The sequence below is a fragment of the Microchirus variegatus genome (assembly GCF_963457635.1).
Source record: "Microchirus variegatus genome assembly, chromosome: 23".
Lineage (NCBI taxonomy): Eukaryota > Metazoa > Chordata > Actinopteri > Pleuronectiformes > Soleidae > Microchirus > Microchirus variegatus.
The window spans coordinates 6932730-6950633 of record NC_139824.1 but is presented as its reverse complement, the minus strand read 5'-3'; the positions used below and the strand labels follow the sequence as shown (position 1 = coordinate 6950633).

The 17904-nt window shown below is 41.1% G+C and overlaps 1 protein-coding gene across 1 annotated transcript in view; it reads right to left on the bottom strand.

Annotated features, from left to right (window-relative positions):
- The window catches only part of tll1 (tolloid-like 1), a gene marked incomplete at both ends in the record, with an annotated part of 75616 nt that extends 58326 nt beyond the window's left edge, over positions 1-17290 (bottom strand). Inside the window, one exon of the mRNA XM_083909144.1 lies at positions 17110-17290. Coding sequence (XP_083765270.1) covers positions 17110-17290 — 181 coding nt within the window. The remainder of the gene's footprint in view (positions 1-17109) is intronic.
- Between the last annotated feature and the right edge of the window lie 614 nt (positions 17291-17904).

Here is a 17904-nt window from a genome sequence, read left to right as displayed (position 1 = left end):
AGCGATGGACCCACTGCAGTTCGCCTACCAGCCCAGCATCGGGGTGGATGACGCTGTCATCTACCTGCAGGACAGAGCTCTTTCTCACCTGGAGAAGTCGGGGAGCACTGTGAGGATCATGTTTTTTGATTTCTCCAGTGCTTTCAACACCATCCAGCCAGCATTTCTGAAGGACAAGCTGGAGCATGCAGGAGTTGATCCTCACCTCACATCCTGGATTGTGGATTATTTGACTGATCGACCCCAGTATGTGAGGACTCGGGATTGTGTGTCGGACATGGCTGTCTGCAGTACAGGGGCCCCACAGGGAACAGTTCTGGCTCCGTTCCTCTTCACCCTGTACACTGCAGACTTCTCCTACAGCTCCCCCTCCTGTCACCTGCAGAAGTTCTCTGACGACTCTGCCATTGTCGGCCTCATCACAGACGATGACGACAGAGAGTACAGAGAACTTGTTCAGGATTTTGTGGACTGGTCCCTGCGGAACCGCCTCCAGCTCAACGCGGGGAAAACTAAGGAGCTGGTGGTGGATTTCCGCAGAAGACGACACTCTCCTCCATCGCCGGTGTGCATCCAGGAAAAGGACATAGAGATGGTGACATCTTACAAATACTTGGGTGTTCACCTTAACAATAAACTGGACTGGTCTGATCATGCTGCTGCGCTCTACAGGAAGGGTCAGAGCAGACTCTACCTGTTGAGGAAACTAAGGTCTTTTGGAGTTCAGGGAGAACTCCTGAAGACCTTCTACGACTCAGTAGTGGCATCAGCCATTTTTTACGCAGTGGTCTGCTGGGGCAGTGGCATCACAGCCGCAGACAGGAAGAGGCTGGACAGGCTGATTAAGAAAGCCAGCTCTGTCCTTGGATGTCCCCTGGAACCAGTGGAGGTGGTGGGAGAGAGGAGAATGGCTACCAAGCTATCATCTCTGATGGACAACCTCTCCCACCCCCTGCAGAACACCATCGCAGCACTGGGCAGCTCCTTCAGTCACAGACTCAAACATCCAAAATGTCTGAAGGAGCGTTATCGCAGGTCGTTCCTCCCTGCAGCTGTTAGACTGTACAACAAGTACTGCTCTAAGTAGACCCCACACACACACACACACACACACACACACACACACACACACACACACACACTCCTCTCTCCATGTGCAATATACTGTTAATTCTCATTGGTGTAATATACTGTATATATTTTTTCATAATGTAAACTTTTTTTGAAGTGCAATATATTGTCATTTTTCATACTGTCAAATTTTTTATACTGTAGTTTTCTCATCAGTGCAATATCCTTATCCTTATTTATTATCCTTATTTAATAGCTCAGCCTTGTTTCCGTACACTATAAATACCATGTGCATACTGTGTATATTCTGCAGACCGGTTGTAATGTACATTCTATTTTTAAACCTATTTTTATAGTCAGTGTTAATATCTTTATATATTGTACTTTATAGATTCGATTTCTTTTTGGTAATGCATGTTTATTATTTATTATCCTTATCCTTACTGTCTTGCTGCTGTAACACTGTAAATTTCCCCACTGCGGGACGAATAAAGGACTTCTTATCTTATCTTATCTTTATCTTAGTAAGATTGGCCCATTGATTGTTGAGGTCTTGTTAATCCACTGATATACCATAAATAGCCCAAAGTCAAGCGATTTGGGTGAGGAGGGGTGAGGAAAGTGTGGTGGAGAGACGGAGGAGAAAGGTATTGATCCCAAAACCCCAGGACGTCCCAGGAGTCCTGCATCACGCTGACCAGGGCCTTGCTGCATGCCCTTCAGCAGGGGCACTGCAGCAAATGTACAAACACACACACACACACATGAAGACTCACACTCAGTAATGCTGCGCAAAACACAAACAGAGAGACAAACTTCCCTCACATGCATCTCCCAGCATGCTGCCTGTGTGGAGAGTGAGCAGGACACTTGTATTGATCAAGTTCTCCTGCAGACAAAAACCACCGTCAGCTTTCTGCAAGTTGACTCTGCAGCTCGATAACAAAATGTCAGACCTACAGCACCAGCAGTGGCTCTGTGTGTGACTGTGTGTGTCTTTGTGTGAGCTGGACATTTTCTTATATTTTGGCACACTTTATGTCTTAATTATTTTTTTTTACACAGTTTACAACTTGAACTATTACATCTGCAGTAAAAACAATAAAATAAAGTCCAAACACTACAATGCTACTAATGTGCGAGTTGTCTATCAAATCTCAGATTGTATTAATGCTCATTACTTAAAAACACAACTGCTGTGCAACATTATGATGTTATTATAACAGCTATTGTGTAAGAAAATCTGTGTCTGTATTGCTTTCAGTTTCATTTTTTTGTCAGTTGCTGAATTTGGACTGGTGGTTACCATAACAAACTCAGAGGTTTTCAATTTTGTTCTCAGTCGAGGGCCCCTGCAGTACAAGATTAAAAAACATTCCAGGGACCCCCAATGTGTGTATAAGTATTTCCCTTGGAATGGTTTAAAGGTACTTCATATTACAAATATGCCATATTAGGGCTTATACTGTAAATGTTGTGATAATTATATTGAATGCATCAGGAAACTTGACACCTAAGCCTCAAAATTCCATGCTTATTTTAACCATAAAAGTGCCAGAAAAATATCCTCACGAATAAGTGATTTCCCAGAGTAACTTTCAATATCTGGCAGTTATTTACAATTTACTGAATGTTAAAAAAGTGTATTAATAATTTAAAATGATGATAAACAAAAAAATGGATTGAGTTTAGAGAAAAAACACTGCAGTTGAACATGAACAACAGATCTTGCATGTTAAATTTTGAACAGTATAAAACATATTTACAATAAAAAGTTTTGAATCTTTGTCTCAATGTGCAAAAACAGGCCAAAAACAGAAACTATGTACAGGTGTTTTTCTAACTCTCTCCTCTCTGGTGAAGACGTTGATTTGCTGGCTTCCTGTGAAATTACCGTAATAACCACAACATTGGCTTTCACGTGCAACTTCTCAGCTTTCAGAAACCGTTGTTTTTTTTTTTTTCTGATATCAGAAACCATTGTGTAATTACGGTAATGCAAAGCGCGCTTGTGCAAGCGTGTCATCGGCGATACAACTACAAAACTACTTCAAGCTAACACTTTCAAACTCCATTGATTGCCTTTTTTTCCTCGGATTCACACTTATTTAATGATCAATCCTACAACCACATTGGTCACAAATGTCAGTAGAAAATACTAAGGAACAAAACAAAGACACAGTGCCCTAAAACTGAAGAGTTGTTAGTTATCGACTGTGTTTTAGATTTGCTTTTCTGTTCTTTTACAAACACTACAGCACAGCACAGCACAGCACAGGATTACGCAGTGCTGAGTTATGTACGAATACTGTGGAGTCATTGTAGTGTAACACAAACTCACACACAAAGAGAGAGAGACACACACACTAAGCTTCTCATTAAGAAAATATAAGGTCACACTCTAGGTGGTGTGTGTGTGTGTTGCATTAAAAAGAGATTATCGTGGCCCCGTTCGGAGCTGCCAGTGGTTGGGCACTTGTCGCGTTGTGTTGCTCAGGTATAGAATAAAATTACATTTGTGATATATTTTCTTTGTACTGTATTTACAGGGAGACAGAGGAGGAAAGTATTGTATTGCAAACCCATCACCACAAGAGAAGCTTTAGTCTGGATTATGGCAATGACATTTATTTAAAAAATAAATAAATAAATGGTGCCAAGTTTTCCAGTTGGTATCTGCAAAACTTTAAACTTTACCTTGCTCACTATTCCCTCTGAGAAAGTGTATGGTATTAGTTTGTCTTTATGAGCTGTGTTACACTACAGTTTTGCCATTCACACACTGCAACATGGGGTTAAGTGTCTTGCTCATGGACACATTATAGACTAGCACAGGGGTCAGCAACCTTTACTATCAAAAGAGCCATTTTTGGCCCCTCTCCCCTAAATAAAAATCATCTGGAGCCACAAAAACCTATTTGACCCTTAAAATGAAGATAACAGTGTATAGTTTTATATACAGTTATGCTATATTCAGAGGGATGATTGAATCTATCTAAAAGCTTCCAGGTTTTTTTTTGTCATCCACTGTAAATAAACGATAGTTTGTTGCATTTATGAAATTATAGCACAACAAAAAGAAAAGTGTTGACATTTTATTGCTGTTTTTACCTGTTGTAACCAGTACCGCGATAAAGGTGAGAACATGACTCTCTACTTTGGCAACAGTGTAGATGCAAACAGTATCAGTAGTATTTTACTGGTTTCTATGTACTCACTAAAGAAATAACTTCTGTGAAACCAAGCCTTCCACAGTTTCTAGTGCGTGCTGTTCAAACTATCCCCTCACTTAAGCTAAGATTGCCACTCAAGGAAACTAAAGAAAACTCATCAGAAACCATGATGATTTAAAAACACAATTGTGTCATTATTTCCTAAAACTGTTACGTGTGTATATGGATGGTATAAAGTATAGTGTGTCTGTGATCCACAAAATCTGAAACACACACAACAAATCGTGTTTTTACTGGCTTTAAACACAGAGCCAGACACTGAGGCCCAGTTGCACACCTCTTCACTGACACATCGCAGTGTGTGTGTGTGTGTGTAGACTCTCCTCAGCAAAGTTTCTTCATGCATGAACACAGATAAAAACAGACAACCGGGCAGTCAGGCGAACAACTGCACATGTGAATCGACCTGGAAATAAAGTCCAGACTGATCATAATAAACAAATCCATTCAACAGAGACATTTACTGCCAGACAGACTATACAGACAATAGTAACCAAGAAGAACTACTTTAAACACACAGCAAATCATCATAAATAAAACTGAGTGTGCCCTCAACCAAAAACATGAGCAAACAAAGGGCGTTTGGTGCTGGAGGCAGCTACCGAAGGTTAGCAGGGCAATGTCTGTCACAACCACAACCTCATCCTACAGGGTTCATAAGACTTGGAGTGAAATTTAAGACCAATTTCACGATAAACAAAAACAACAAAGCTGCCCAAAACACATTAGTTCGGGACAACTTTGCCCAAATGTTTATTTCAACATAAAACATGACTTTTTGTCCAGCGTTGGTATCGTGACATCCTGCTTTTATTGGTTAGGTGTCCTAATCTGCATGATGTTACTGCAAAAGACATTTGATAAAAAAGATCCACAGGAACCCTGGTCCGATAGTGTGTAGAGTTTAAATTTGGAATATTTATGGACTCCTGGCGCGCTCAATGTGAGCAAAGTAATGGACCCACAATGCAGTTCAGCTGCACTTGAAGCTGTTGCCTTCAAAGTAAATGAGAGGCAATAATAAAGTTTAACATCATTTCAATATATGTGGCCAAAGCAGAAACAAACATTTGCAACTTAAGAAAAAAAAAAGGCTGTGCACTAATAAAAGGTGTCCTGCCACATAAACTGAGGATAACAGGCAATGAACCGTTTGGTATGAGAAGAAAAAACATAATATCATATGACAGCGAGAGACAGCGAAAGGGAGAAGTGGTGTAATCTCCTAATCACATTAGAGAGACACTGAGATTCTTCAGGTCATGGGTTTGGCCAGACATTGAGACGGGACATGATCATGTCTCCTTTTACCATCACGGTGTCCTTGGTGTGCATCCAGTGGCCCAGCATGCCACCAGGCTCCGACACGCACAGAGACCAAATGGAGGTCATGTAGAAAAGTTATTGTTTTGTTTAAGATGGAAGACACTTCTGCTCTTGCTAAATCCTCCAGTTGTACATCGAGTCCAAGTACAGGTCGTTATTCATTTCTCATTATTATGGATTTCGGTATAACACCGACACTGACAGTATGATGAGAAGAAAAATCAGAATCAGAATATACAATCCAATATTGGATTATCTGGTTAAAAAAGCAAAGGAGAGTTTGCTTCTATTAAGTAAATTGCTTGAGTACACAAATTACATATCATTCAGTGATATTATTTAGATCTTTTTCAAATCACTGGTCAAGTTCTCCCAGTAAAATTAATCCAATAACTCAACTCAATTAGCTGCATGGCTACAACTAGCCACCATTTATTGTGCATTTCCAGTTCCTTATTGAGGACTACGCTAAGCCTCACTCTCATGCTGACACATGTGAGGCCTAATGTTCTATGTTGTACAGAGCAAAGAGTACAGGTGATCATGAAACCCTGGTTTCTAAAAGAAATAAAGAGGGGATTTTGCTGGAGAGACTGCATCACTGGGCTGACTTCAGAGAGAAAGAGAGAAGTGGAGACTCTGCAGAAATCGAGTTTGTAGGAAAAAAAACACTCTTAATGCTATTATTTCTATGCTTGGTAGTCCACCAAAGATCAGCACTTGCATATTTGGTGGAATAAACATCAATCGTCATTAAAAAAATGCTAGAAACAATGCATATCTTTAAGGTATCATCTTTGCATTAGAATATAGCAGCTGATGATTAGAGGACAACTCAGTTCTATTCAATTCAATTCATAAGTAAGGTTCAGCCCTAACAGCTGTTATAGGAGATAGAGAGCAGGAGTGTGTAAAAGGTGTATTTGAGAATGATAACATTAATAGCAATTATTATCATTATCCCTCAAACCATGGGATTGGTTCCAGCTCCTCGTGCCGCCCTCAGAAAAGGACAAGCCGTAGATAAAGGATTGGATGGTGGAACTTGTAACGGTAATAATAGTAACTAGCCTGGCTAATGCCAGACTGTGTCTCAATCTCGTGTAGTATGAGTCATGTGGTAATGCTCCATCTGGTTTTATCTATAAATACTCAAGTAGGTAAGGAAAGGAGAGGAGACGAGAGAGGTGCGAGGAAACCATAGAACCAAGAGAACACGCAAACTCCACACAGAACCCTGCACCTTCTTGCTGTGAGGCAACGTGACCACTAAGCCTAAAGTTTATATAAAAAAGTTATATCACAACTAGAGCTGAAATAATGACTCGATTATTAATCAAGCACTAAATGAATCGTCAACTATTCCGATTATTTAAGTTAAATTAAGATTTCTGATTGTTTCTTTGCTCCACATAATAAAGAAATCATTGAAACTGAATCGTCATTCGAGAACATCATTTCCAGATTTGCCAAACACTGATCAACGTTCTTTAACCTTTTACGGACCAAACAATGCCTCGATTCATCGAGAAAACAACCGACAGATTAATCAATTTACGAAAATAATCGTGAGTTGCAGCTCTAATCGCAACTCAAATTAGAACTGCAATGTATGTCAGGAAAAACACGATTAGACAGATTCACATAGACCTGTCAAATTATACATATTGTATATATAGATAGATAAAAAAATATATATTTCTAATACCTTGAACAACTATGGCCAACATTTAAAGGAATACTTCACCGATTTGCATTTAGCTTTGTATTACTAGAATATTTTTGAAACATTATGCTTCCCAGCCTCAGTTTCCCCTGAGTTGAGAAATATATTCATTCTTTTTTTTTGTTACGTTGCCCACCAGGGACACATTTTTCAAAAATGCTAACCCTATTCTAGTAATACAAAGCTGAATGCAAATCGGTGAAGTATTCCTTTAACCATAGAATATCTTAAGGTTTGACTGTGAGGAGAAGTGGTTTTCCCTTGGCCAATAAATGTCATATGAGAAATGAGCGTTGCTGCTATAAATAAGATCAGGGAGAGCCAGGTGACATAAAAGCACCCAGATGTTTAATAATTGAGCACCGCACGGCAGGTGGGTGGAGTGACGGCAGTGCTGAGTCATGACTCCTGCAACTCCGGAACAATGACGCTCCAAAACAAACAGTGGGCTCTCACAGCACAGCGGCAGAGTTTGTGCTGAGGAGGGAATCCTGAGGAAGACTTCGGAAGCTCAGCAGCAGGAGCACTCGGCTCGGGAAAATCCTGTTTAATATAAAATGAGCAAAACTGCTCACTCTCTCGCTAACACACACACACACACATTAACACAGCCACAGTGTCAAACACACATACATACACACATTGCTCTGGTTTCCTTCCGACGGAGTAATGGGGGAAGGGGGTGAACTGAAGCTGCAGCTCACTGTCACGACATGGTGGGACACATGTAATGAACGTGGGCACATAGACGTGTGTTTGAGATACACTTGGTCCAGCCATAGAATATTAATAATCACAATAAGTGACATTCCCTTTTGAGCTTAAAAGGTGCCATATGTCAGAATGTGGCCAAAAAACGGTTACTACATTTAGGTTTCGTTTTCTGACGTAACTGGCAACCCGTGGTTGCTCGGCAGCCGAGACTCTACTGACTGCAACGATTGGTAGACGGGGGTAGGTGGCGCCACGTGCCAAAAACATGATTTCAAAACATAAACATGATTTGCAGTCTGCAAAATTACTTTTTTTTTATGCAAATATTTTGTCTGTACTGTTGTTGTTGGTGAGTTCAGTTTGTTATATGAACATTATTCCTGAGTCTCTGTGACATGTTAGGAGGATTTTATGGCCAGATGCTTTAGATTTATTACATAATGCACCTTTAAATTGCATTAAATGAAGCATTTCACAAGCAATGAGCATCATAACTCGAGGTGAAGACGTGCGTTGGAAAAGAGAAACTAAGAGAGAGTGGTCAAAGTGGTGTATATAAATCAGGGATGCCATGGTTAGGGCCCATGGGCCGGACCCAGCCCGACTGTACGTCACATCCGGCCCGTGGGGTGATAAGGGGAATATATATATATATATATATATATATATATATTTAATCTAATTTTAAAATAAATATACTGTAATTTACAGACTATAAGCCGCTACTTTTTTCACACGCTTTGAACCCTTGGCTTGGATGACCAGTGGCGAGAAGTCATTCACTGGGGCTGGCCGCATGCGAGGAGCCGCTTTTGCTCTGCTGCGCTTGGTGGTGCTGACAGTAGACTAGCCATCTTTTAATTGGCCTAATCATGCATTGACGATATTTCATGTGCAAGACTTCAATAAAGTTGGTGGCACCTAGTGTATTTTGTTGCATTTCTAATTACTATATACTATAAAATATAAATGTAGGCTACTTGCATGGATGTTAAGATTTTAGAGGGTAACTGTCTCCTGCTTTAGGCTGTGATTGTAATGTTTCTAATTGTAGGCCTCATTGTGAGGATATTTTGAAGCCAATGCAATTTCTTTTTTATGTGTAGGCCTTCATGAATAATTTCAAATGGCCTACCTATCCATTTGTTGAGTCAGTGTTTGGCCTTTTCAGTCCGAAAGTGTAATCCGGCCCCCTGAGGTCTCACTTGAAAACAATCTGGCCCCCTGTCCAATTTCACCCTGGCATCCCTGATCTAAATCAACGAAATGTATTTGGCATGTGTTTGATCTGCACCTCAAACACATGCCAGTACTTTGTGGCTACTGCTGTAGATGTCAGGAGGGTTTTTATTGCAGCCATCACTCAAACGACTGTAGGCATAAAGTTATCCGCCACATTTTTAGGAAACAAACTCAAAACCATGAACATTAAAAGCTTGTGAAGCAGTGCTGTGTTGGTCCTTGCTGTCAAAATCCAGAAAATGTCAAAGTACTCACATCTGGCTCTGGAATAGTCCCACTAAAATTGTAATTATGACGATCTATTCCCTTAGAATAAGCAGCTGGATTACATCTGTACAACAGAATGAGCGTCAACCATCAGGAACGACTTCATGTTTCAGGGTGGGGATCAAAGCGGAAGCTCCTGGTTCAAGCTCCATAAAGGAAACTGTTGTAACATTATTTAAGTGTTTATAATCCTGACCATTAACCTCATACTTCTCTCTAATTTGTGTGTAAACACCGAGATTTGTGCACAATGTATGACAGAATTGGTGCATTATTTCTGTTGCTTCTTAATCAAAATGTCCAAGCAGCACACAGTGGACAGGATGGGAATGATGCGTGAACTGACCCTGGGAACCTGAGCTGCCTTGTTGGAAGTTTGCACTTTTTGAGTGCTTTCTCTAGTTCTGATCATAGACTGTAAGAGAAATTGACATAGTCTTCCCATTTGAAAGGTGAAGCCTATAGGGAGTAGAAGGGAAGAAGCATTTATCCACAAAGGGGCGACTCTACTGGTTGTATAAAGAACTGAGTGGAAATATATGGGAAAAGTAGCTTCTACTTCTCACTTAATTTATAACATAAGTAATCAGTTTCCTGGGGATTTAAAGGTGCCATATGTAAGAATGTGGCCAAAAACCTGTTACTACATTCAAATTCAAAACACAGAGGTCGTTTAGGTTTCGTTTTCTGACGTAACTGGCAACCTGTGGTTGTTCGGCAGCTGAGACTCTACTGACTGCAATGATTGGTAGACGGCGGTAGGTGGCGCCACATAACAAAACATGATTTCAAAACATAAACATGACTTGCAGTCTGCAAAATATTTTTTTTAATGCAAATATTTTGTCTGTACTGTTGTTGTTGGTGAGTTCAGTTTGTTATATGAACATTATTCCTGAGACTCTGTGACATATTAGGAGGATTTTATGGCCAGTTGCTTTAGATTTATTACATAATGCACCTTTGATTGTCTAAATCACAGTAGAAAATGGTGTCAATTTTGTAAATGATATTCCCATTTACAGGAAAATAGACGGCAAAATAACGTGGTGAATGAGAAAGACAGAAGTGATGGGCACCTACTGCCTTCAAACATCAGGTGAGGCTTTTATTTTACCACACACATTTTAGCTGTGAGTGCACAAAGAATGGCAGTGCTGCCAAAATTGCTTTTTTGAGAGACTGTGCCAAAGTCCAGACAGTGCACCACCACTATGAGAGGATGAACACTAATGGCCAGTTCTAGCGTGGCTCGACTCGGCACGGCGTTTTGCCTTACCATTAGCGATAGTACCTGGTACTTTTTTCAGTATCTGCTCCGACGAGGTTCCAAGCAAGCTGAGCCTATACTATACTATACTATACTATACTATACTATACTATACTATACTATACCATGCGTGACTGCTGTGTTGGCACATGAATCTCCAACATCAACCAAAGGAAATATCTAAAATCTCCACATTTAACAGTCCGGTGTATGCCGAGAGCGCTGCTTTACAAGTCACTAGTTTTTGTGTGTCGTGTATAAAACGACGTCACGGCAGTTTCATGCAACCGTGCAGTGATGAGTCGAGCTGTGCTGTGCCGTGTTGTGCTGGGACTGTATAGTGGAAATGTGCCATAAGTAAACCCAGAGGGATACAATGATGACCAAATCACGGACTGCCTGATGGTATGGATCAATGACGATCAACGCCGTGGGACAATAATGTTAAAACCTGGGAAATCCACATCCTATTTACATGCACAATGCATCATGTTGCTATAGTACAGTGGCCTGCAAGCTCTCTCATCAGTGTTAGTGTAACTCTTCAATCTTAACACATGCATTTTGCATTTTCATTAAAACCATAATAGTTCATGTCTTTTCAAATTGTTGCACAAAAAGCTCTTCCTGTGCTGAAGTCTAAATCCTGGCTTGTGACATCAAAACTGGGAGATGTTTGTCCATGACAATATGTACAATATGTATTGTACATGCTGTTACTACACATCCCTGTATTTGAAGAGGAGAACAAGCAGCCGGCCTTTTGGGTCACTCAGCTTCATTCGGACACTGAGGTTTGTTTAGCTTTTGCTCTGTGTATGTGTGTGTGAGCTTTTTTCAAGAACAGTGATTTGGAAGGAAGCATGAATGACTCTTTAGTGAGTGTAGGAGCTCACGCGCGTCCAAGCGAGTGTGTGTGTGTGTGCGCGCACGCGTGTGTGTCATCTCCAGCTGAGTAGCAGGATGCAGACAACCAGGAAGAGATAAGCGCGGGTGAATGGAGGGAGCTCTGCGTGTGTGTGTGTGTGTGTGTGTGTATCGAATGTGTGCCTGTGTGTGCTCGCATGGGGAAATCACTTCACAAAGGCCTGGAAGTGTGTGTTCTCCTGTCTACCAGCGCGGGACTCAAAGGAGATAAGCATCCAGCCAAATATTCCCCTAGTGTTTTCCCAGCGAAAACAGGAGGCGGAATACCAACCACTCAGACTGATGCCACAGGGTCAAGCCTGGAATGAGCCGCTCTTCCACTTCTTACAAGCGGCACACACACACACACACACACACACACACACACACACACACACACACACACACACACACACACACACACACACACACACACACACACACACACACACAGGCATCAGATTTAGTTGATGATATGGCTGCAAAGTAATCATTTTCATCTTAGATTAATCCGAAAATAACACAAATCTCTTGAGTGTACATGTAAAATATGTACTTGATGCAGACGAGCAGATCTGTATATATCATATATATGTATATATATATATATATATATATATATATATATATAAGATTTCTTTGTGAGTGAGAGTGGTGGTGGGACGTGTGTGTGAGGTGGTGTACCTGAATCAAATAGTATCCATTTAGAACGGCACTATTACTGAATAAGGTAATTTTGGGGGTATTTACACATATATTGTGAACATAAAACATGTAAAAAAAGCAAAAAAAAAAAAAAAAAAAAAGCAATCACAGCATTGACTTCCGGCAATTAATCTAATTTCTGATATCAAGAACTTTTAAAGCAACTGAGATGAAGTCCTACATTTGGTCAGAAATACAGTATATCTGGAAAGTTGTACCATCATTGCAAATCAAGGAAAATCTGACTATTATTCATTTCCAGCACTTGTGCTCAAACTATGTATAATATATTGTTAGGATGTCATTAAAGACAGAGATTCAGAAGCTTGTTGTGATTAAATACAAAAGAAAAACAACACCAAAAAATTGATTGATCAGTTTGAGTGAACACCTTTTCTGATTATTCAGCATCTTAAATGTGAATATTTTCTGGTTCCTTTGCTCCATGTAACAAGGAAATCATTAAAACTGAATGATTTTGATTTGTGGATCATCATTTCCAGGGTTGGGCAAACACAGATCAACATTTATCAGCATTTTCTGACATTTACGGCCCAAACAAATACTCGATTATTTAAGATAACAATGGACAGATTTGATCGATTATGAAAAATAATCGTAAATAGTTGCAGCCCTAAATACAATATAGGAAACATGAAAGCTGGACTGAAAAGGAACGGAATATGGGTTTTGGGACTGGAAGCTTTAGTCAAATGTACAGACAGACATCAATTTAACAGCAAATTAATGTTGTTAGTTTGAAGATATTTATATTCCACATTTTTGGGAGTATTCTGACATGTTTGCCTTCAGTTCTCTTCAATATACATAGACAGTTAAAATGTTAAAGCTCTAGTTTGTCACTTTTCAAAGAAACCACTGTCCAGTGAGTTCACAAGATGCTGATTAAGACTCTCTGTACGTTTCAGTATATCAGTGTTTAGGTTTGGTGTCTGTGGAGACACAGAGTGAGTATAACAGCCGCACTAGCAAAGCGAGATGGCAGCAAACTTTAGGTGAAGTAATTATAGCAGCGTTTTGGCGACAGAAGTTACTCACTGGTGCTTTTAGTGTTAGAATAAACATTTTGAAGATCATCACGTGTTAGATTGTTGTTCATAAAGTGGCCAAATCAAAAATCCATACAAGGTGCAAGTGGTAGAAGCAAAGACCAGACTAAAGCATTCCAAAGGGCATGAATAAAGGGAGGCATTTCATCTGAACAAAACATGCGTACACTGACACTGTTTCATACTCAAGTCCAGACAAGGACCTCGGGAAAAAAATATGTTATGCCTCAACCCTCTCTGTCCCTGACTTATTTGTTTCTTCATCATCAAATAAATACAAAACCAGACGTACATGATGATTGTTTTTTATAGAGAGAAAAACAGCTATCAACTATGGAGAAAAAACATTAATTCACTTTTCATGGACATTTGCGACAGTGGCAAGAAATGTAATGTTAACCTGTTTGACTTTGGACTTAATTAGTGATAAAATGTGATCTCTCTCTCTCGCTCTCTCTCTCTCTCTCTCTCTGTGGGATCAAATCAGGACGCTCTCAATGGGATGATGCTTTTAATGTGGAGATGCTTTTACTCTCGTAATCTGGGCTCATGTTTATCCTCAACTGTGTCTCCAGAGTTAGTGCAGCCCTCGCTATACAGGAGAAGCCACAGACCTGAATCATGCTTCATCTGCAGACATTTGGTTGAACAGGTGATCTACTCTCTTATTACTTCTTTGTAATCCTCTATCGGCCCCAGTCAAATGCACACTTCTAGCTTTGGTTGCCGTAAAACTGGAGGCAACTATTTCTCAGCAGCGCTAAGCGTCGCCCGACTGCACTGTGGGTCTGTTGCTTTGCATGAGGCAGAAGTTGAAATAACTTTCAATCATCAGCCAATCGAGTCACATTTAACAAATTTATATATATATATAACACAGGTGTTAGCCACAACACGACACTGCTCAAACAGAGCTCTTGGACAGGGTTGTTCTTTTTTGGCGCTTTACCATCTACAGTTCTAGCTCGGCTTGACTCTAATCAGTTTGCTTTTTGTTGCTTTTCCATTAGTGACAGTACCGGGTACTTTTTTTGGTACCTGCTCTGGTGAGGTTCCAAGCGACCTGAGCCGATACTTAAATGTGACGTTGGCCACTGATTGGTCAGAGTGTGTAGTCACTGGAAGAGTCATGAGCGTGACGTCTAGCACAAGAATAAAAACAAACGATGCTGATCTGTAGATCAGTTAAAAAGACTTTTAAATCCTGACAGCAATCGCCAACATTTAGCAAAAGAAATCTTAAATCTTAAATCTTAAATCTCAATATTTAACAGAAGAGTCTGGTGTATTTAGCGATAGCACTGCTGATCGTGAGCCAAATCACAACCCGTTCAGTCATACTTTAGTTCAGTGTAAGACACAGTCTGTGCTCCGGTCATGCAGGAAGTACTGAACCAATCTTTTTAATTATTGATTCTTATGATTCAGTACACCGTAAAACAACTAGTTTGTGAGATTGTGTCGCTTACAAAATGACATCACGGCACTTTCATGCACCCGCGCTATGCACGACGTGTCCAAACCATACCAAACCAATTAGAGCCAAGCCGAGCTAAACTGTGCTGGAACTGCATAGTGGAAAAGCGCCATTTGTTGCCTGTGTTGCCAACAATTGTGGACACAGTGGACAGATTCTTCTGATTTGATTCATCCGTTTTTATCCAAACTGAGCTTGAAATGTTTAAATAATGTGTTAAGTATGAGCTAGTGCAAAGCATATATTTGTGTCCTCTCAGGAAATTGTTTGTCATTAAACTCTGTTTCTATAAATGCACATATATTCTCTCCGAAGGACTGAATTTTGACCTTTTTTTTTTTTTTTTTTTTACCAGCAACTCCATTCCTTATATTTCCAGCAAAGTAAAATATTGGCTGTGTTTTCTCACGTCCTAATTTTAACCTACACAAGTCAGTCAGTTACACAGACTGTCTGTCTCCCTATAAACTGCCGGGCTCCCATCCAAAAACACACACACACACACAGTAAGTTCTTCACATAAGTGAAAGCCACAGTCATGGGACTGGCAGTATCAACATGAACATCACCTACACAGAGATCAGTGTAACATGCATATGAAACACACACACACAGGCCAGTGTCAGGTCTGTGTAATTGGTATGAGTGGAATGTGTGTGTCGGTCAGCGTGTGGACGCTCAGTGTTCTGGGTGGAGTTCTTATCGGTCCAACGTGTCATCACAGAGGACGATAAGTGCCATTAAAATCAACATACACTGTTTTGAAACACCACAGCGTTGCTATTACACACACACAGCTGGGGAAAATGTCATATATGAAAAAAAAAAGACTGGATTTAAGGAGAGGAGAGGAGTCCAAGTCCTCCATCTCATCTGTGTGGAATCAACTGACACACCTAATGCTTCTTCAGATGTTTGCTTTTTAAAAAAAAATGTATTTCATGTGTCCACATTACATGTTGGTGAAGCAAATTTAATTTAATGAAAATGACTCTTTCTTTTTTTAATCTGTGCTTTATATACTCATATAAGATGTTGGAAAATACAGCTTTGTTGGCGCCAGAACTGCATCAAACATTTCTGGTTCATTCAGCTCTAACTCGATGAGGCTGGTGACACCAACAATAGGACAGAGGACACATAAAGAAGTGAGTAATGGAGGGGTTTACTTTAAAGTTTGTATAAAATGTTGAGTGAAACTACAGCATTTATGTTAAAAACATTAGTTCATAAGGGTGGAGTGAACACACACAGGTTTGTGCAGCTATTCTTCTGAGGACACTGCGTTGTCTAATCCCAAACCTTAACATAAGCACAATTCAAATCTCAGCAATAAACTGATCCAGTTCCTCATAAATTTGGCTGTGCCTCATTAGGACCGGGTGTTGGTCCCCATGAGGACTACTGGTCCTGACAAAGTGCCAGAAATGGCAACAAATACACACACACACAAACACACACACACACTAAAAGATTTCTAACAGACAAATAAAAGAATGATGCTTTACACAGTCATGTAGACAACCACAAACAGCTCCAAGTCAAGTCTGTCATTAAATATCTTAATTTCATCGTTTGTGTGTGTGTGTGCGTGTGTGTGTGAGAGAGAGAGAGAGAGAAGGAGCATCAGCGCATATTTTGGTCCAGATGTTTCTCATCTTCCATGATGGTCGATTTACCATCTGTGCACGCGCAAACACACACAAGATGCACGCTAAACACTCGCACGTGCAGAGCCTGTTTCCTATACACTATGAAGAGTTAACCACAGGTGATGCACGCGCTGAATGTGTGTGCGTGCAGGGAAAAAGTGCCCCTCGAGGAAGAAGCGCGCTTAAAGCAGTACAGTCACCGGACTGCACGTGCACCATGACTTATTTGTTATGAAGGTTGGGGATTGAGGGACATCTGGAGTTAAGTGCACATACGCGCACCCACACACACACACACACACACACACACACACACACACACACACACACATACGCGCGCGCTGTCATCTTATATACATCTCAGAGCCGCGCTGCAAACATTATTTACCCATGTTTTGTTTTGTTTTTTAAAAAAATATATTAAAAGAAAACAGTAAATAGATGACTCACCGGCTTTGCACGGGTCTTTGTAGTCAATGGTCTCCGCTCTCTCCTCTTCATAATAGTCGTAGTCTGGCTCCTCGTAGTCGAAACAGTTACAAATAGTCACTTTGCCCCAGAAAGTCAAGCCGGCAAACACCAGCGTGATCCAGCGCATCTTAGCGGCCAGTGCCGAGGGCACTCGGTCCATCTGAAGACCGAAACACACGAATGACAAAGGCCTCGCTCTGCTTCTGTTGGGAGATGGTCAGTCCACTCTCCAGAGGATTCACAGGCAGCAGCAGCAGCAGCAGCAGCAGCAGCAGCGGGGGTTTAACGGCTCATTGTGGAGCGAGGTCTCCTCTGGTGGAAGAAGTTACCGCGCCGGCGTCTCCTCCATTCTCCAAGTAAAACTGACGCTCAGCAAAGAAGTGTCCACTGAGGAGGAGCTCCACCGCCGTCCTCCTCCGCTGTGCAGGTGAGACTGCTGCTGCTGCTGAGAGAGAGAGAGAGAGAGAGACAGAGAGAGGGAGGGAGAGAGAGAGAGAGAGAGAAAGGGGGGCGGGGGGGGCTCAGTGAGTGGACCAGCACTGGTTGATCTCTGAGCGTAAAGACGCACAGCGGTGGATCCGCTGCTCACCAAAGGAATCACACCAAGCAGCACTGTCGCCTCGCTCCCTCTCTCTCTCCTGTCCAGTAGTACTCTCTCACATCCACAGCGCACCGCCCACACACACACACACACACGCGCGCACACACACACACACACACGCGCGCACACACACTTTTGGACAGCTATTTTACTGAGGACACTCGTGGATATAT